The 21,906-nt window shown below is 40.8% G+C and overlaps 1 protein-coding gene across 1 annotated transcript in view; it reads right to left on the bottom strand.

The window, feature by feature from the left end:
- Nucleotides 1-21,906, bottom strand: part of cacna1ab (calcium channel, voltage-dependent, P/Q type, alpha 1A subunit, b) — a 196,399-nt gene that overhangs the window by 140,090 nt on the left and 34,403 nt on the right. Inside the window, exon 4 of the mRNA XM_044190125.1 lies at nucleotides 8,428-8,736. Within this exon, the coding sequence (XP_044046060.1) occupies nucleotides 8,428-8,736 (309 nt within the window). The remainder of the gene's footprint in view (nucleotides 1-8,427; nucleotides 8,737-21,906) is intronic.

Raw genomic sequence — 21,906 nt, 5'->3', positions numbered from 1 at the left:
ACACATTCGGGTGATGCCGTCGTAAATGACATGTTTGAAGTGTTTCCACAGACAAACCCGACTTCAGTTGAACAATGTTGGAATACAGTTTGACATTAATCTGTGTCCATGTTCACTGTAACTATCCGGGAAACCATAATGCTCCCATGCAGTTGAGCAGCGATACTACATGAGCTTGACTAACCGGGCTAAGTTGACTAGCATGCTACAGCTGATACACAACAACTGGTGCACTGCCGAAACCTTCCGGGTAAAACTTGTGTGCTGAAGCAAGGTTTCTTTTGTTTATTATATATTATTGCAACATGGATTTTTTTGTTCACAATGTAGCATTACCCCCCGGACAATAGTGAGTTTACTGCATTCTTGCATTGCGTCAGGACGCGCACTTAGCAACATCATTGTCTTCTGGATTTACATCGGAAAGCTAAACTTTCTTTCTGTTAATTTCTGCAATGATTTTCCCTGTCTTGACCTCTTCAAACACACACTTGTATATAATATACAACAGACATCACACACACAGAGCGGTGGCAGCCCACACACAGAGTTGAGAAGAGGACAGCAGGGGTATCACATTTCACCATAGTGAGATCCAGACAAACACACACACACTCACACACTGAGGGAATTGACTGTGAGGATCACATATCTGGAGTAGAGTTCTGTCAAAACAACCATTACTATGGTGCTTGACTGTCTGTCAGGACGCTGTATCCAAGAGGGAGACAACTATATCTACCTATACATGTATGGATGGATAGAATTCATAAAAATTGTATTTATTATTTTCAAATAAACTTCAAAACATTTATATGCACACTGATCAGAGAGAGAGAGAGAGAGAGAGAGAGAGAGATAGATTGCACACTGGAGCGTTAACGTCCCAAATGGTGCTTTTTCTGCCAACCACTGGGCTGCACTTATGTGTGTGTGTGTACGTGCGTGTGCATGTGTGTGTGCTGGGATGCAGCCGTGCCCCCTGAGGTAAGTGATCCTGCTGAACAGGTGTTACAGTATCACCTGCCCCCACCCACCCACAAACACACACACACACACACACACAGCTATCAGAGCCTCTGTCAGCCGTGACTGATCTGGACGGATCTGCTTGCTCCACACCAGACGGATGAAGCCAAGCCACCAGCTGATCCGTCAGCAAGTGTGTGTGTGTGTGTCAGTGCATCATGTATATGTTTGTTTAAGCATGCAGAAGTGTTGAATCAAATGATTTCAACAGTCACATACATGTTTCTATGACTACCAGTCTGTTTCGATGTATCTGTATCTGTGTCAGCAAGTGTGTGTGTGTGTGTGTGTGTGTGTGTACTTATTTAATTAGCTGGAACTCATATTCATTCACACACACACACCATTAGATCAATAAAATCTGCATTAGTGCTGGAATGATTAGTCAACTGATCAATTAGTTGATCAACATGAAATTATTCCAAATTTTATAATCATTTTAATAACTGATTCATAGTAATTAATTAATTTATCAAGAAAAAAATGACATGCACTGGTTACAGCTTATTAAATGTGAATATTTTATACTGTTTACAGTCTGATTTCACTGTAAATTGAGTATCTTTGGGTTTTGGACTGTTGGTCGAACAAAACAAGCATTATGAAGATCTTACCTTGGGCTCCGGGAACTAGCAATTTTCACTATTTTAGACATTTTATACAATAAAGAATTTATAAAACATATTAGTAAAAATAATAAGTCACAGCCCAATCCTGCACATCTTTACTTTGTATTAATATTCTGATTGTTGCTTAAGTTTGTATTTGTGTTTGTTCCCTCATATTGTTAATTTAATCATCACACTGATTATCTCAGGATCAGATTTGCCAAAATTAGCAATTCTACAACCACTGATTGACCCAAGGGAGAGGGGGGGCTACTCAGTTACAGGTTACTAAGACAAGGTGACATTCTTCCTTCTTATTGTCCCAAGGGGGGTGGGGGTGGGGGGTAGGGGTCTGTCTTTAATCTCTTCTCTCTCGCTCGCTGCCAAGTACTGTCTACCTCTCTCCACTTGTCTTTCCCTCACATGATACCAGGCAGCGTGGCCAGAACCCAGTCAGGAAAGTGTGAAACTCACACAGACAACGAACGCCCAGGACAGATGGTCAGAGAGAGAGAGAGAGAGAGAGAGAGAGAGAGAGGCATACAGCATATACTGATACTATCACCTTGTTTGATACTATGTTGCTTTGACAAAATATAGATTTCTGTTCTTATCTCAATAAAGCAGATTTGAAGTAAACTAAAGTGAAATGAGAAGAAAAGAGAGAAAACCATATTGGATTGAACTAAACAGAGAGAGCGCGAGAGCCAAAAACCTGAATAAATGAGTGGAGAAACATAACAGATGTAGATGCTTCCGTTAAGGACACGAGGGGTCACTGAATGGTTTGAATCCCATGCTATAGGGCTGTCACTTTGCAAAAAAATCAAGTTTTAACAAATTCGAACCAACACGTATCTTGATTGAATTCATTTGAATGGATCCCACATAGCCTAACTCTAAACTACGTTTTAGAATTGACGTGATTCCTTCCTGGTGCACAATAACTTTAATGTAAGGCAATTGCATTTTACAGAGCCAGAAAACAGCCTTGCCACCTTAATCAATGATTTTTCTATTTATCTATGGTGTTGAATCCAAAATACATGGTTTGGTGTCGTGATTATCTGTTCAGCATTGCATACTAGTTTTGTCCATTTTGTGTTAGTGGGAAGAACAATAATAGCCAATTTTACTGACAACATGGCAACAGGGCATGCAATGGGTCAGATAGATGCACTTATATAGTACAGTATGAATTTAACATTAAAAAAAAATGATTACACATCAAATATTTAATTCAAAGCTGCGACTTGTGGTGGAACAAGTCCCGTAACTGTGTTTCCATTCACCTGTTTTTAAGTGCATTTTTTATTTGAGCATAAATAAACCTGAGTGGAAACGCCAGATAGTTGGAACATATTCGCAATGGAAGGAGACTTGGCAAATAAATCATGACTTAGATGAAGCATTTGACTTAAACATCACTCAAGCTTCCGCTCCACTAAAGAGACAAAAAATTGCGGCAGATGAAAACATCACATATGTGGACCGACTGTAACGTTCCTCAAATGAATACATGAGACAAACATAAATGTCATATTTCAATTATGTCGTCTACATAGTGTTCCACCATAAGAGGTTTAACTGGCACTCTTATAATTGCATAATCTTGTTGGGCCGTCTTCTTCTGTCATGGTTTAATGGCATCCGACTGGAGAATCGGCGCCACCAACTGTTTACCTCGATGTGCCGAACTCCTCAGAAATTTGGTTAGAATTGGTGCTATATTTGGATGGAAACTTGGCTTATGACACTTTATGTCGTTTTTTTTCCTTTCATTTGTCACCTATATGTATTTTGGACATTGTATTTTTTCATTTTGTACACTACTCTGTGATAAACAATACGGCCACTACAGTATCTAAATTGAATTCAATTGAGAGTGACAGATGAGTAAACACAAAACGGGGAAGAAGAGAGATGGAGAGAGAGAAGATGGAGGACAGAACATTTAAAGCAGAGTTGCAGGGGAAGAAGTGCAGTGGAGAAGAGGAGATGAAAGGAGTGTAGAGAGGGTGAGAGAGGGAATGGGGAAGTGCAGGCAGAGGGAGGGGAGGGAGGTATAATGAAGTCCTCTGGGCCTCTGGTGGAAGAAGCCACAGTGCCTGCCAGCCAGCACAGCCTGACTCTGTACAGATGGCGGCATGCTGGGATATGCTCAGTTCGCTTTCAAATCAGGAAGTAGATGTTCTTTAAATTCAGAGATGGTTTAGAAGGGAGATGACTGACTTGAGAGCCATTTCCTGTATCTGTGTCACGTGGGTTTCACCACTGCCCCGCCCCTTTAGGAGACTGGCGGCAGGTTTTGATTCTATTCAGTCCAATGGGAGAAGTGAATGTGAGCACAGATTATGACAGATTCTTTCGCCCCATAGTCACCAAAGTAAATATTGGACCCATTTTCCACAAGCCACATATTTTCCGAACATTCTGACACTAAAATGGCATTTTTCAGACAAACAAATCAGGAGAAAGTTAGCTTTGACCGAGACCTGTCTCTGTCTCAACCACACACTCTTGCGAGATCTGGCAACATCTGTTCTCTAAAGGTCGGTCTGGTTTCACTGCAGTGCTGCCGACGTCGCTTTCCAACCGGATAAACAGAAATCTAAAGAGACTTATACACAATGAATTCAAAATTAAAACTGAAATAAAACTTGTGTTTCGTTGCTTAAAAATACTATTCTTTTTAGTATTATTTAACTGGGGAGAGTCGACCACGCCCACTTCGGTGAAAAGAAGTGTATACCATTTCATACCATTGGCGCTGCCTGTAATGCGTTATCTTTGTTATAGAGTATCTTTGTTTAAATTTGTTTTGCAATAAAACTCTTCTCGAGTAAAAACAGTACAGATTCTGTTTTATGCTGATGTTTCTGAGGCTGCTTCCATATCCAGAATGTTTGGACAGGATAATGAGTGTGTTTACTACTTGTTCGGTTTGACCAGGTGAAGATAATGCCAACTAAAGTAGGAGACGAGATGCGTTGACATTTGCAACCAAAACCATGTTCTTTCCCAAACCTTATAAATAGGCTTTAGTAGCCTAAACCTAAATCCTTTGCACAACCAAGCATCCAACACAACCTCCTCTCTAATGATGTATAAAAAACATCACACTTCCTGGGTTGAAAAAAAAAGATAGTTGCCAGTAAACATAATAAACTGTTTTTATATTTGACTCAGATAAAAGAAAACTAGCAGTAGGTGAGACTGCACAGACTATGATTTTCATTATGTCCTCATTGTTTAACCCATTAAAGGCCAACGTATGACCACATTTTCTCTGTAATTCACATTTCTCGTGGAAGTGATCGTTTAATGACCATCAGATTCATTACAAGTTGCCTGGTTTCTTGATGAGATGAGTCACAAGGAAGATTGTTCGATTATTTTCACACATTGTTTTGTCATTGTAAAGTAGTTATCTACTTAGTTATCTTTGTTTAAACTTTTAATTGGTTTATTTTATTTTGCATCTGATTTTATTTCACATTTGGTATATGTGTGCAAACTTTATGTTCCAATAACAGGCCATCTATCGATCCTTTATAAGTTCATCATACAGTAGGTTGGCTTTGATTAAATGTTGTGAAGAACTTTTATGAAGGCTCAAAATACAGCAGTCCCTCTCTTCCAATAAAGGTTTTTTTCAAACATACACTGGTCTCAAAACGTTTCAGTTGGAAAATGATTATCAGGTGACATTTGGATATTTTATATCACGTTTGAAAAAAATGCTTGACTTATCTTTCTTTGTCGACGTAAGCGTTAGTTGGATTGTTTGTTCTGGCACCAGGAAACAGGAGCTCTAAATCTGTTTCCCATATTAATTGCCTCTATGGAAAACACAACTGCATTTTTTAGTCACGTAAACTTGTACTGTTGGGCCAAACTTTGTAGATGATACCTGTACTGTACAAGCCTCAGACTATATGATATTATACACACTAAAAGGAAATCAACGGAAAACTACTTTTGCTTGTTTTAAAACTTTTAGGTATGTAACAGTTTTCCCTGTTCTTATCTTTTATCTGTCTTTTATTCTTGTAATTGTGAAGCAGTCTTGAGTTGAAATCTGTGTATAAAAGCTAATTTACAATTAAAGTGGCTGAAGTGACTGATCATTCCATGTTAAATTAGGAAATTTTCATGAGTTTTGTCGTACTGTAACAACACCTTACCCACAGGGGAGGCACCGCACCCTCTAACACTGTCAGCATGCACGGACCAGCCGCAGTCATTGAATATGTCTCTGCATCAACACCACTAACACATATTGGTTGGTGGTTTAAGTAAAGACTACTATAAACACATTATTCTGTGAAATCCAATCCTTTCTGGAAGTTATCATGTGATAAAGTGCTATAAATTCCTTTTTTTGGTAAATGATAACATTCACTCATCTCTCAAGTATGTCTACTATGGGTGGTAATTTTCCTACATTCCCCAGAATGCCTGGCAAAAGCCCCCAGGCAACAGACTGTTGTTACATTTAGTTGTTTACAATGCAGGTAGAGAAAGTGATAAGGAAATCAGTCGGGATAGTCAAGAGCTTTTCAAGTCAAGCGAAATCGAGTGTTACTAATTTTTTCTTAAAACACAACATGACTTCTGGATTCATGAAGATTCTACTGCCTCATCAAAGATTTCTCCCATTGTGACTGATAGACATTGGTCCAAAATAGCAGAACATGATAGGTGCACAAACTTGATCTTCACCCAAAGCTGGATTACCAACAAAGTGAGCAACTGTCCCTGTGCCTCAGACCTCTAAGGGCTCTAAAAGTGACTTGTAGCAATTTGATTGATTGCACATTTGTTCAGGAATATACACCTTTAAAAGCACAAATTCAACTGAAGCATAAACACTTCAAGACAGGTCCTTAATTATTATATAATTTTGGAGCCCCATCTTGTAGAGGGGCCTTGTGTGCATCAGAATGTAGTTTAAAGACCACCCCCGATTCGAATCCGACTGAGAGTCATTATAGGATTAGAACCAGGGGTGGTCACACCCTACTTCTCTTCCCACATTGTTTCCTATCTGTCTCCACTGTGCACTAACAAACTACCTAAAAAATAAAACCTTAAAAAATGTCAAGAAGCTGTGCAGTAGAGGTGCAACGATTATTCGATTAATGAATTAATCAACTACTCTGCCACCAAAACATTTTTCTTATTCTTCTAAATTTTCTTTGTCTTCTATAATAAGACGGTGTAGTCCCTCATTCGTCCAGGAGTGTTCCATCGTAGAAAAGGTTTCAGTCGTAGTCATCTGGACACTGTTTTCAGAACGGAGAATGACTTCCGGATGGGAGCCGAAACGTCTTGATTCTGAAAACAGTGCCCAGATGACTACGACTGAAACCTCTTCTATAACAGTAAACTGATTACCTATGGGTTGTGGACCGTTGGTCGAACTAAACAATATATTTGAAAACATTACATGTAATGGGCATTTTTTACAATTTGCTGACATTTAAGAACAAACAATTAATGAATTAATTGAGAAAATAATCGGTGGACTAATCAGTAATGAAAATAATCATTTATTTCAGCCCTATTGTGTGCTCTGCTGTGTTTGCTGTATTTGAGCGTGACAGGGTACATGCACAGAGTGTCGGAGGGGAAATGGGGGCCCACAGCTTACAATTTGATCTGTGGTCCTCTAGCAAGTTAATCCGGCCATGTGTTTACATTTTCTGCTATCAAACTCTATTGCAGCGGCTGACTTGTGATGTCACATTGTCTACATATGGCCAGTTATCCACTTGAATCTAAAAACTATGCCATCTGGGGTATTCTGGTGGTATACGGGTCTAAGATGCTAACGGTGTAATTATAACACCCCCGGTTCAGCTTTCTACTGTCCATCTAATAACTAAAACTACTAGAAAATACATCACCAAGCAACAAATAAGCCGAAAAACACATGGTACATTGGATTTAGCAGGTTTGTTTCTTCTAACCAAGAAAAAACTGACATGAGGCCAGGCGAGATAAGAGTACTCCAGGTTCTAACAGTAGCCCACCTGTCCTGACAATTACAGTTTTTTCCACTGCCTTCCTGTAGGACAAGCCACAGGCTGCCCATATATGGTCAGTAGTAATTAGAGGGGAGAGAGTCATTTCCTCTCCCTTCTGGTTGCATGGTGCTTAAGCCTTCATAATGCTGACATCAGCACTCAGCTCTGACTACAACTATAGCCCCAACACACACACACACACACACACACACACACACACACACACACTCAGGTCACTAACAGGTTCGAGCTAAATGCTGTATTCAAGATGCATCTTAATCACCAGCAGCATCAACGTTGTGATTGCTGGTGTCATGACAACTGCCATCATCTACAACATCATCTTTCATTCCATCAGTGTCAGTTATCAGATGAGCCTGAGGCCATCAGGGTTGGACACAGCAGTGAGAGTGAAGAGGCATCATGTATTCTGTCATGTATCAATCAACAGCACACTGCAAAAGCCATACAACGCACACATCCCATACACCTTTTAAAAAAAAACACATCATGAAACATCTCACAACATTGCAAAACACAACACTGCAAAAAAAAGAAAGAAAAAAACATCACACAGTGGCATTAAATTAAAAAACACACCACTCCACACTGCAAATCACCACAACTTTCATCCTGCAGGTGTTGGCTGATTCAACACCAAACCACTCCACACCACACTAGGCCACACCTCGCCAACCACACCACACCACAACCACAGTACCTTGGCAGTCTGCTCGGCATTGCTTATGAAAGGATATGGCCATTCGGTGATCTTTTTGGCGTACTTCCTCACCACGTTGTCTTCGCTGAAGAGGAAGAGGGAGCGGTTGACCGTTAGGCAGCTCTGCCGGACGGGTATGGGGTTGTACAGGGCCATGGTCCGGGCTCTCTGGGCCATCGACTGCTTGTACATCCGCTGCGCTCCGGGGGGCCCCCCTTGCCTGCTGCCGCCGCGGCCGGGCCCCCCTTGTCCGCCGGCACCCCCGCCACCACCGCCACCACCTCCTCCTCCTCCTCCTCCTCCTCCTCCATACCTGTTGGGTAGCTCGTCTCCAAAACGCGCCATTCTGCAGACACCAAACGCCAGAGGTTAGGAAGGAGCCGGGGGGGAACCTCAGAGTGACACCTCCACATGCCACCACCCCATCAGCCTCGGCTCCAAACACACATGCAGAATGGAGTTGGGTCCGGTTCCTTCTCTGGCTTATCTCTGTCTCTTTCTCCTTCTATCTATCTGTGTCTCCTTCTCAGATCTTCAGCGCCGAGAAGATACCTCCATTTGTGTGGGGAGGGAGGGAGGGAGGGGAGGAGGAGGAGAGGAGAGGGGAGGGAGAAGAGAGGGAGAGGGAAAGCGCACGGTGTCTCTGATCGTGTGTTTGGAATATGAATGGCAAATAGAGCGATATATTTATGTAATTTCTTTCAAATGAGTTCTCTGACAGAAAAAAAAACACGATTGGTTTTATTGGCGGGTGAGAAAACTGTCAAAAATGTTAGATCTTGTCAGAGCATCAGCTTTTTCTCTCCGTCGAAAAGCAAGGGATCCTGTTTTTATTTATTTTTGGTCGGGAAAAACCTCTCCAGGAGTGAGCCGGTTCTTGCATTCCAATAGGCAAACAAATTGATCACCTTACATACATGCGATAAGGATGCATAGCTGTGCGTTTAAATAAATATTGCAATCATCTCCACTAAGTAGGCTACCCTAGCTGGAGACTGCGTCTTTTTTTCCCTCTCAACAGCCTAGTGCATCTTGACAGGATCTGCAGTTGTCTTTTTTCCCCCACCGTAGGTCCCCTTTTTTTCGCGAGATAAAAATAGGAATAGATAAGAGTAAAATCTTTAATAATTCATTTATTCTTGTGCCATATATCCGCAATGTTTGATGTGGCACGGCAGATATCCCCGCTGCCACCTCTCACTGCCACCACGCCACTCGGGTTACACGCAAACGCCAACCGAGGGGGGCTTCCCCAAAATCCGAGCCTGGTGACATTTGTTGATATTTGGTGATGGACGGTGCGGCATCCCCCCTCCTCCTCCTTCTCCCCCTCCTCCTCACGAAGGCGTCGGTCACTGATTTTGGGCGTGATTGCGCGCACTTGGAGACGAAAATACACCGGTCCTCAATCTACCAATTTCTTCCCCCACTTCCCCCCGAAAACAATTTGTTGATGAAGTTAAAAGAAAAAGAATGTCCACAACAATCATCTATAATCCAAGGCTGGGAGAAGAATCCCGGACGAGTAGGATCCGGAGGAGCAGAAAAAGACCACTGGGGGAGGCAGCATCATCACCATCATCAATTCTTGTTCAGAAAATACGACGGCGGCGGTGCTGGTGTGTTGTAGCAGCGGCTCGCATTTTCTCCGCCACCGGACAGAAACCGTGCACCATCCCCGCCCAGCAGCATCGCCCCCGAGGCTCCCCGAACCAGAGAGAGGCGGCCAGCCCCGCAGAGCTACAGCAAGTCCAGCGTCTCTTCTCTCGCTCTAGCTCTCTCTCCCTATCCCTCCCTCTCTGTTTTTTTTTTCTTTTCGCCCTCGACCCCCCAGGGGGACGTGAGCCAACACGCAGTAGGTCCGGAGGCTGTATATTCCCGTGGAGATCAGCGTTGGAAACGAAGAAACCCGACGAGCGGAGCACTTCTCCGGCTCTCCTGCGTTCAGTCAGCCGTCGGGGTTGAGCCGCGCACTGAGCATCTGATCAGTCTGACGGGAACCGAGATCCGTGGCCAAGTCTTGCAGCGCACGACGCCTCCCCGGAGCCTCCCCCACTCCAACCCACTCCTCATAGCGCACGACGGAGATGTATGGGCGTCAGTTGAGTACGGCATGGTACGGCAGCTCGCCTTACCTATAGCCCGAGTGACTCAAAATGTAATCTTATAATTGTTATAAAGAATAAACGTCAGGCGAAACTTGTCAAATCTGGTCGAATATAATATTTCATATACAAGAAATTGTAAGTGAATGTGGATTACAGTATGCTGAAGGTGAAAAACTGATTCCCAAAATATGACTCACAGGCCACTTTTGGTCTCTAAAAGACTTCAGGGGATCCTCCCAGCTGAAGGAGAGCTGGGTTATTTCAGTATCTGTTGAGGAATGTATAGGAATGATTATTTTTGATCAGTAGTTCCATTGTCCCTACTTTCATCCCCCATCTGACAGTACAGACAGTTATGTAATCCTGTACCAAGCCAAATCTAACAATTAAATTCTGCTCAAATGGGATTCCTTGGGAGAACATATCGGCCTTGTGTTTGGCTTGACCATGTGATTTTGAGCTTTTTTGTGAACTTCCAAAATTGTTTTATAAGACAATGGTTTTTGTAGAATTTTCTCAACTGATAAATGTATGAAAAAAAAAGATGTTGCCAATAAACTAAGTTGGACCAACATTTCATCTGAGAGTAGGGAGAGTGTTTGTTCTTGTGAGGACGTACTGTTATTTTGAGGACAATTTGAAAGAGGTTTTTTATCTCCCTTCATTCCTCCCTTCTCCTCCAAGCCGTCTGTCATTCTGGCTCTGGCATCTGAGTCGTCTTTGATGCAATTCAGCAAGCTGTTTGCTTGGGCTAAACCGACCAAGCTGTCACCTCTCCAGAACAGGAAAATGAAGGTGGTGGTGGAGTTGGGAAGGGGGTGGGGGTAGTGAAACCCATAAAAACACAATGGCCAGAAAATCCCTTTTAAACTGATTATTTGAGATATTTTTATTTATAGGTACATAATGAAAATAAAAACAATTGAGTTAAAGAACATTAAAAAACACCAACTTTGGTCACTTTAGCACTTTGATGCTGTCCTTGGTCCTGAAACAGCTACTGACATGTTTCCAAGGCCTTGTGGCGCTGTCCAGAGTGCTGAAAAAAAGAGTATAAAGCTATGTACACCACCTGCATGCCTTTGGAAGTGATCACCTACGTTGTGCATCAGGGTGGGTTAGTTACTACCTCCGGCCATCTGTTAAATGCTGAGAAGTGTTTGCGAGTTATGCTCGTTGTTTGTCTCCTCTACCAGCTACTTTGGCAGGTAACCACTCATAATTTGGAGTTCTGATTCTGTTCTAAAAATCAGTTGGTGGAATACTCAAAGTGGGCCATATGGTGGATTTGGGGATGGCTCTGAAGGCAAACTGTGCAAGACTATGTAAAAGCCAACAAAGTCTCACAAAACTTCATGAAAGGGGATAACCTGGTGGTGTGTGTGGTGTTCATGTACTCCTATTTTCTCTCCCAGTGTGTCCTTCTCTTCAAACTTAGGACCTAAAGTATGTTTAAATTGTAAGATGAGCAAAAAAATGTAGGTTAGGTTTTCTAACCTACAGTACATATAATATGAAGATTACTCTTCTTCTCACAGAAAGGATTGTGTTAAATTTGACATAGCATCTTCATACATTTGTCACACAAAAGACTAGAAGAAGCTAGACTAGACAAGAAGCTAATAGATAGGTTTGAGGAAGTAACACCCACTTAGTCAAGAACAGTAGCAATCCTGCAATTTAATTCAGTCAGGTGCTTATCTAACGATGGCTTTGTGTGGAAGGTGAAAAGGGTTTGCTGCACACCAAGTCTAAGTTCTCGACATCTATTTAAGCATTTTTTTTAAGTACTGGAGGAACAATGAACCTTGCTCCTCCAGTACTTGCTCCTCCCCTTTACTTGAGCGACCCTGATGAAGCACACATGTAATGCATTGTTCACGCTTTCAATACTTACAAAAACACAGCACACAACTAAACCCATTCGTTTTCCATTGTGCATGTCACAAACTATTTTCACATTTTTGACTCTCCCATCTGGTTGGGGCTGGGCCTTTTAGATAGCCAGCTGACTTTGTTTGTTATTTTGTTTAGCTGTTTACAATAAATATGTTATGGGCACTGGAAAAAAACACAAAATAGATCTTGGTCATAAATAAAGTGGATCAAATAAATCTCATTTACACTGTCAAATACATTATTTGGCCTTTTTTTGTTGGTCTTAAATGTAACTTGATGCATTTTCTGAAGCTGGGAGATGCGTTGCTTTTGCAGTATGAGTACTTTATCTATTATAAAGCTCTGACTGGGCTCTACTGTTACCCTGAGGTCACACACACAGTGTGTATAACCCACCTGCTGTCGTGGTCTCAGAGCTCTGCTATTATTTACAAGATACTTTTTCAACGTCATAACGTGTGTGCATCACTGGATTTGCTCGTCATCTGATTCCCGTAGACTAGTGGCTACTAACAGGCCTGATAAAAGCTCGTTCCCGCTGACGGTATGGGAGAGAGAGTGAAAGTGAGTGTCGGGAAGAGGTGGGTGGTGGTGGAGAGATGGTAGGGTGGGGGGTGGTGCTGGTGCTGGTGGACAAGCCAGCCTGTGATTTGAATGATCATGGGAAACCACGCAGTGGTCACATGCCAGAGATGACAAGCTGCCCCCATCACTTATTGATAATGAGGACAGACGGAGAGGAAGGTGACGGCTGGAGACATTTTGCTCTCTGCCTCCTCTTCTGTTTCACACTGGCATGCCTCTGTTACCGCTGCTGCTGCTGCTACTGCTGCATGTCCATGCAGCTTTCCCAGGCTCTCTCCTTGTGAGTGTGTGTGTGTGTGCCGGTGTGTGTGTGCTGCTGCTGAGGGAGTCGTGCTGAGGCCCTGATGCGCAGCATTGTCATTCAGGGAACGTTCACACAGGCAACCCCCGCAGGAAGCCCTGGCACCTCCCCCTTGAAACGACGCCCCCACCTTACCCCCTCCTCTCCTCCTCCTACCCCCTCCCTGTCTGTTCTCTGATCTCACTCAGCAGGCCAAAGCTACAGAGCTGTCTGAGAGGTACAGAATGAGAGGAGAGAGAGACAACACAGCAGGATTAGGGCCAATTCACGTTCAACTCCAAAAAATGAAAATAGACATTATTATTTAGGACTGGCAATGTCAATTCTAAGAGTTTTATTCCTAAATTAGATTTAGTTTTGAGTAGAAATGGTAGCAACTTCTCTACACAAAGTACTTCAGAAAATAATTGTGTTTTATAAATGATAAGAAACTCAAAGTGGCAATAAACATGATTCTCATTTTACTGAATTAAATTTTAAGATGAAGTGGTTCCCTTACATTCAGCCTAGGCTTTTCTTCTAACTGATGGGGATTCAGACAGATTTAGGTCCACAGAAAAGATCTCCTCCATCTTTTCCTGAAGTGAAGCTGAGTGCCAGGCTTCCAGTGCCAACAGCTTGTTCTCTTCATTGACTGCTGCGGCTGCAGTTTGTCAAATGGCAGTTTTATTTTAACTCTCTAATGGCTGCAACTTACAGTAAATATATCTGAAATTTTAAATACTTACAGTAAAATGAGTAAAGTACACACAAAAAATTGAACTGTTAGAATGGATTCCCATCTTGACCATACAAACCGATGAACCAAAACAATCATACAAAAGGTGGATAGATCTGCAGAATGGGGTTGGACTCTTACAACACTTTCATATCTTTCAGTGTTATTTGTTTCATTGCTCATGTAAAAAAAATATTGCTTATGGAGCTTTTAATGGGTTAAAAGAGTGCAGATAAGTCCATCATGCTTAAAGGGAAACTACAATTACAAAAGATCAGTTTAGCTCTGGCAATCTGAGAAAATGAACCCTGACTATGTCACAGTGATGTCATCCAGGTCATCTCAGTTTAGGCTTGGATACTTCTCAATGTTTTACAGAGTCTATGTTACACACTGGGGATGTGGAGTTTGAAAGCAATGAAGGTCTCACCAGAAGATGCTATCGAGTTGAATTATGGGAAGTGTAGGATCCAGTGTTATTGGAGTTTGACGCATACAAGAGACTTGGCCATTCATTTATATCTGTCTCTCACAAGTCTCTCAACTTTATGGAAGTGCAATATTAAATTGCTGTGTATTTATAAAACAAAATACCTAAATGGTATAAAGTACATTTTCTTCATTGTTTTGAACCAAAATGTACCCTGTGATCAGGTTAGTCTCTTGGGTTTTTCTTAAAATTGCAATTTTCCTGAACAGGTATCCCATTCTATCCGAGCCCTCTATGGTGATTCTAGCAAACTCATTACTTGATCTGTTTAATTCAACTGGAATGATTCATTTAAACATAATTGAATGTGTGGTGTACAGTAGTACCCAATAAAGAGAAATGGAGGAATAAAGTATAAAGCTATTCTCTTCACTTCAAACCAGGCTTAAAATATGTCATACAAACATCAAAAACAACTGCTCTGCCATTTACAGTATATTCTGTCACAAATACTGCGAGCTAGCTTATATGGTTCTGTGAGAGTTTTTAACATTTATCTGTATCATCATGGAGGAATAATTTGCACCGTAATGTTTTTGAGTTGTGCATAGTTTTAAAGAAATTACCTATTAACAAATATAATATGCTCTTTTGTTGCATTGCGTATAGTTTTACCCCCTCCAAGTGACAGCCTGGTATTCCTCCTTTGCAGACACACCATTTAGGCTATGTTTGAGAGGAGTAGTTGGGTGATCCAAGAGGTTGTAGAAAGTTCCCTTTGCTTCAATATCTTCTATTATAACATTGACAGCTGAGATTCTCTTGAGCAAGGCACCTAACCTCTAATGACACCAGCAGAGCAGTTCAGAGCTCAGTAGGAGAATATTGCGGTTGTGTCTGGAAACTTCCAGGTGTGAATGCATAACTGCTAGAGCATGAGGCAGGCTGGTGATGGTGAAAAAAACACAGCCTGCATGATCAGCAAAACCCTGCCCTGGATACAGAAAGGTTTGAAAAATGAAGGAACATTTCTGGGTGGAGGAGTAGAGGACAAATGGGCCTGAAGGAGTTAAAACACATTTTGACTTGGTACCATCAAGTCTTATTATTATTACTACTGTTATTTACTCCAGTGGACCTAATATGACCTCTGCTTCAGCTACTGCAAGCATCAACCATTACTGTTATTACCACCGCTGCTGCTGCTAGTACTACTTATACTTATACAAACACTGCTGCTACCACTGCTACTGGAACTAAGGTGGTCCTGCACCTGTACTATGTAACTGTTAATATATGCCAAGTCAGATCTTAACCAGAAGTTAATCTGGGGTCACCCAATGAACAGTTTAACAAAGTTTCATTTAATTTCAAGATAAACTACTGACAGACAGACCAGAGGAAAAATATAACTCTCATCCAACTCTATTGATAGTAGTACTACCACTACAACTAGTACAGTTACTATTGTATACGACAGCAGTTACAAAAATGTAATTCAGTAACAGAACGCAATCTGTGGTCACTGAAAAACTCAAACACTAAATAATCTAATAATAATATTTCTTATTTCTCTTTGAAGTGTGTGAACATATGCATGTGGACCAGGGATTCTTGTCTCTTCATTATTTATGGTAGGAATGCATATTAGACATTGTCCTCATTACTAAACACTGCAGTTAGAGAGAGAGGACATTTTTCTCACACGCAGCTAAGATGTAAATTTTCGAACACATATTGATGTCCAAACAAGCCCATGAATACTTACTAAATGATCACCAAAACTACATTGCAAAGAGCTACGTAACCTCCTCTGTAACACATATTCACACACCACACCCACCCACACAGACATTTTTAAAGTTACAAGCAAACTGAATATCATTTGTCTTTGTTAGAAATATTTTCCCGCTACACTATCATTTTTTTGCATTTGTTATATTTGTGTATAGTGAATTAGCTAACAGTAAAAAAAATCTTCCAGTCAATTATTTCATTCTAAAAGTTTAAATGTTTAAAAAGCCAAGACTGCTGCAATGCCATAACAAACAAGAATATTTTAAATGCTGCTTTACTGCCCATGACTAACACATTTGTGTACCTATTTTAGTACACAGCTTTATGTTGATCCCACGAATGAGATGGTTTCATATATTGTTCTTGGTGTCAGATTAGTTCAGAGACGGGTGGACTGTTTGATGATGATGTAGTAATCTGTCTGTCTATTGAAATTTAAAGTAACTCATGATATCCATGCTGAAGAACAAAACTACAGCTCTGACTATTGTACTTCTTCTCCTTTTTTAACTTTAAACTTCCAGTTCACATGTAGCTGCTCACTAGACGTGACACTGAATTGGATTTTCAGCTTGCTGAAATGGTACTTAATGGTACTTACCTTATCTAAGTGTATTTTTGTAACTGTGACAGCACTGACTTACGTGACAGCATATTCAAAACAAAATCAAATTTGGTGTGTTTTGAAAGGCTATCTAACCAAACCGCTGCCAAATATGGCACTGCAAGAAACTTCAAGCAAAATAAACTTGCTGCGAATTAAGACCTAGTTACTTCAATAGCATCCAAACAGATGGAGTCAAAATGACTGAGCAGCATAGAGCTAGCATCCCAACAGTTTTAGTAAATGTTTTAAAACAAGCTGTTTTAGACAGGTAAAGTTACAGTTACTGGTTTATTTACATCAAGTACTGTTTATCATTAGACATGGATGGTTATGTTAAGGTAAAACAAAATTATGATCACGTGACTGATGATGAACTGTGTGATGGTGTCTTGATGATCAGGGTTTGAGGCTGTCTGATCATTTTGACCAGTTCAGCAAGACAGCCTGCAGCAACACTGCAGCAGTCGAAGCCCAACACAATGCTTCGTTTTGGTCACAAACCTGCCATTTTGCCTTTGAGAACACAACAAATTTGATTTTGTTTGGAATAGACTGCCAGCCGAAGACACACACACACAAGGACACACACAAAACACTTACAAGCTTCACTCATAATGCCGACTAGCTGTGTTTAACTGGACTCCATGTGGCAGATGAGAAGAAGAAGCATTTATGTAACATTTGGTCACATGATGCTTCTTTGAATCTAAGAGCCTGTGTCTATGTGTGTGCGTGTGCAGAGTATATTCAGGAAACTTAGCTCTCAATGCTTATGATCATTACGTGAAGTGTGTGTGTGTGTGTGTGTGTGTGTGTGTGTGTGTGAGAGAAGAAAGAAAACCAGTGGTGGTGTAGGGGAGTTATGCAGACAGGCAGAGAGATATAGCGAGCTGATGTAGCGTCCAAGCTAATTAGAGGATTGCTGTTTCTTTGGCTCGTTCTCACGCCGACTCAACCTGTATTAATTGATTGGCTGGTTAATGGAAGTGGAGAGGAGGAATGCAGGATGAGGAAGAGGAGAAGGATGAGGAAGAGGAGTGTGCTGGTCTCAGCTAATGGGCCCAGCTCTGGTGTGTGGAGTAAGCATTCTAGGGAAAGAATCAGCACTATACGACGGATAGAAAGAAAGAAAGCGAGGGAGGTAGTGAGAGAAGAGAGAACAGCAGAAAAAAGGACGACTGAGATCAGAGACGGAGAAACAGCGTGTGAAAGAGAAGGAGACTTTTTATATTTTTTAATGAACTGCATCATGACACCACAGAGGGTAGATCACCTTGAGTACACATAGAAATCCACCCACATACACACACACATCAGTGACAATACAGTATAATAGTACTGAATTATCTACGCCTATTATTAAAGTCAATTCTTATATCTAAGATTATTTACTGCCTGTATAGTTACACATTTAGACATATCTATCTCTCTGGAGTGGTTTATGACATTACTTGCAACTTGGGGGAAACTACATGAGTGAAAGGACAAGGACCCTGCACAAGAGACTGAATGAACAACAGAAAAAGACAACATCAGCTGTCTGTAAACACCACAGCAAAACTGCACCGCATCGGCTGGGAACGGGTCAAAGGTCATTAACCAGGAGTCAGTGGACAGCCAAAGAATAAACGAGAAGGACATTCACACCCGACGCAAGAGGCCATTTTGACCTGATATCAACAAAGTGGACCTAAGTTCCACACTTACGTCACATAATGACAACTGAGTTATCTCCATGAGAACTGGGCAAAATCCATCCACTGATAGAGACAATGAGATGCAGTTGAAGGCTCTAGGCTCTACTAGCTGAAAAGGTAGTAAGTGGATCTTAAATACATGTTTTTTTGGTCAAACTACTATTTACAAGGTCAAGAATGACCTTTCACGCCTATTTTATACAATGTCAAAAATGAAAATAAGTGGATGTCAGTGCTCACAACAGCTTTCACCAGTACCGCTACAGTGAGTCAAAAGTTTGTGATGCCAAAAATGTTTACCATCCAAAAATGAAGTTTGTACAACATGGGGCACGGGTGTTAGTACTTCCTACTGCTACTGACATTTAACTAGTTGGCTGTGAAATAAAATCCATCAGTAAAAGTTAGCAAATAGCGACTGAGTAGCGCATTTGGTTAACGTTACTCTGGGAAAATTACATTTTGCTGTAGGTACAGGTCTTGCTTGTTCTGACACTAATGTGACCATTTGTGTGAACAGAGTTTTTTGGAGAGGAAACCATTGACAATGACTAAAAAAAGAAACAGAAAGGCTCAGAAGTGCCAAAAGTTTGTCTGATATGATGGTGATCTAATATAAATACTGACCAAAAAATTCAGCTTAACATTTTTGGTTCTTAAGTGCTTACATTTTATTACTCTACGCAGAAAGCTGATATACTGAATAACGTGAAAGATCAAACTTCTACAAAAGCTTACAATTTAGTTGTCAGTTCTGGTATATTAATATACATTACATGTTGAAATTATACCAGTTTTCACCAAAAAATGTATTATTTTTTTTATCACCAATAACGTAATAATCAATACCAAACTACAATCTATTCCATTATCTGAAATAATATTCACTAACATGTTAGGGAGAGAGAGAGAGAGAGAGAGAGAGAGAGAGAGAGAGAGAGAGAGAGAGAGAGAGAGAGACAACCATTACTTTATCCCCTGGCAAATATTCAGAGCAGTATAAAGTACTCGTGCCGAAAATCACCAGTAAATATAATATAAAACCTCTCACAGGCTAATCAAAGATCCACATTTTTTCAGGAGAAAACCCAGAATGTTCATTTCAGTGCAGCACAATATTTGGCAACCTGCCAGAGTCTGAGGTATGGCCAACGGAAAGGCAAGTCAAGCACATCAAGCCCATATGTCTCAGGATGTCTAATACCCACCGAGGGGCTGTAATAGCCATCCAGTTGGATAAATGTTAAATTTACATGAGAATCAACCCAAATAAGACTGGTAAATATGGTCTGTTTGGTTAACCCTTGCACTGTGGGCATGATTTTATTCTATAGAGGACATTTTAAAATACTAATCTTTGGTTAATGTTAAAAATTACTCTGCAACAGAGCTAGAGCCAATAAAGAGGTATGCTGGAGAATCAGCTAATAGACCTACCTGGATTCAGAAACAAGTAAAAGGAAAGAGTCTGAAAAGTTAGTTTCCAATCTTTAAATTTTTTTTTCAGACACAAAGTTATTTAAATCTATCAGTCAAAACCAAAACAGAAAATTAACTTATCTTTTAACACAACTTTTCCTAAAATATTCTCCAATCATGCCATTTTAACAGACGTGCAATATGTCGTCAGTCTTCCTAAAATTCCTCATACTATTATTACTGTTACTACGGTTACTTTAGATGATGTATAACCGGAGGAAACATCATGATTAGTCATTTCAAAGAGGCTGTAGTGTGGGAACTGCTGCTCTTCACTGTGACTGAGTGAATTATGACTCCAAATAATCTGACTTATTAAAGAGCACAGTCAGGACGATGCTAAGATCCACTATTTTTTCACCCTAATTGCATCTTTTTCTTGTTCAAAATCAGCTCTGTCATTTGGGTGAGATGGAGGGTTTAATAGGTTAATTTTATTTCATGTATTTCATTAGAGAGGAGAGGAGAGTTTGGCTTCAAAGACAGAAAGACAGAAAGAGGGAGGCTGAATGTTAAGGGTCCACCATGACATACTGTAGATGTTCTGTAACAGAAAAGATGATGAGGCACGGCAGGAGAGAGAAGGAAGGAGCAGGATGAAAAGGTGGATGGATGAAGTTAGAAAACCAAAGTGGGTCAGCTCAGCATCCAGCTTGAATTAAGCATCTTAACACAGATGAATTGCACATGCTGATCCAGTCCAGTCGGAGAGATGGACACTAAGGGACAGAGAGATTCTACTTTACTGCACGGTAGTTTAACAAGAGGGACTAACTGACATTTATCTTTGAAAAACATGAACATCCTAGGAAATAGATCATGCTGTCTTGTGATTGCAAAAAGAAGTCTCACACAAGAAACCAAAACCTCACATACAGACATTAAAATATGACATCAAAAGCCATTGTGTTGCTGTTTACATGAGGTTATCTTGAAGTTAAGATGCTTTACCCTGAAACAAGCAGTCACCTACAGCCGCCTTCTTCCCATATTAAAGTTACAATGTTATTCATACATGCAATTAGCTATTTCCATGCACGTCTGATACTGTGTCACTGAGTAACCCAGGTGCTATGAATATGTTAAGCCAATTAAACAATTAACAGCATATTCATGGCCACAGATGCAGCGTTCCACCTGTGAAAAAGTAGGACAAAGCAATGATGATCCCAGTAGTATTTTGTGCAATTTTTCTTTTCTTGACATAAAAGTGTACCCACAGCTCTGTGTGAGTCCCAATTTGCCCAGAATAGAAGAGTCATCTGTGCACATTTAAGAAACTGCTGTCAGAACAGGGTATGTTGAGCTTCAGCCCTTTTTCGGAAACTAAGCCTGCAACAACCGAAGGAGTAATCTGGTCATCACTGGTTAACTCCCAAAACATTATATTTAATGCTTATATTGTAGATTTAGCACATTATTTTTAATTCCTGCCAGAAATTATGTTGCTAAACAGTTTTGAGAAAATTAAAACCAAGCGTGTCTGTCTGATTTATGACTCCAAATACAGTGTAAGAATAGAGTATATATTTACATGTATGTAACATGTGTGTAATGATTCCCAATTTTCACATTTGCAGAACTACAGTTTATTTTGCTACAAAAAACACTTCTTTGGACGACAAAACACAACTGAATGTACCTGGCTTGTCCACGCCCTGCACACCCACACAAGCATTTTCTCTTATTCTGGCTGATTAGACAGGTTGAAGTTAGGCACAGCTATGCTGGATTCACATGAGGTCAGCAAACTTCATGAACCAATAAGAATGATCAAGGTGTAACCTCTCCAACCCGAACAAGTGCAACAAAACTAATAAGAGGGCCAGACAGATGTCAATCAAGTGTAGTCTGTTCATGCCCACACAGTCCGGAGACAAGGTATAATCAGGAAA

The sequence above is a fragment of the Siniperca chuatsi genome, linkage group LG3, assembly GCF_020085105.1.
Source record: "Siniperca chuatsi isolate FFG_IHB_CAS linkage group LG3, ASM2008510v1, whole genome shotgun sequence".
Lineage (NCBI taxonomy): Eukaryota > Metazoa > Chordata > Actinopteri > Centrarchiformes > Sinipercidae > Siniperca > Siniperca chuatsi.
This window is presented reverse-complemented; position numbering and strand designations above follow the sequence as displayed.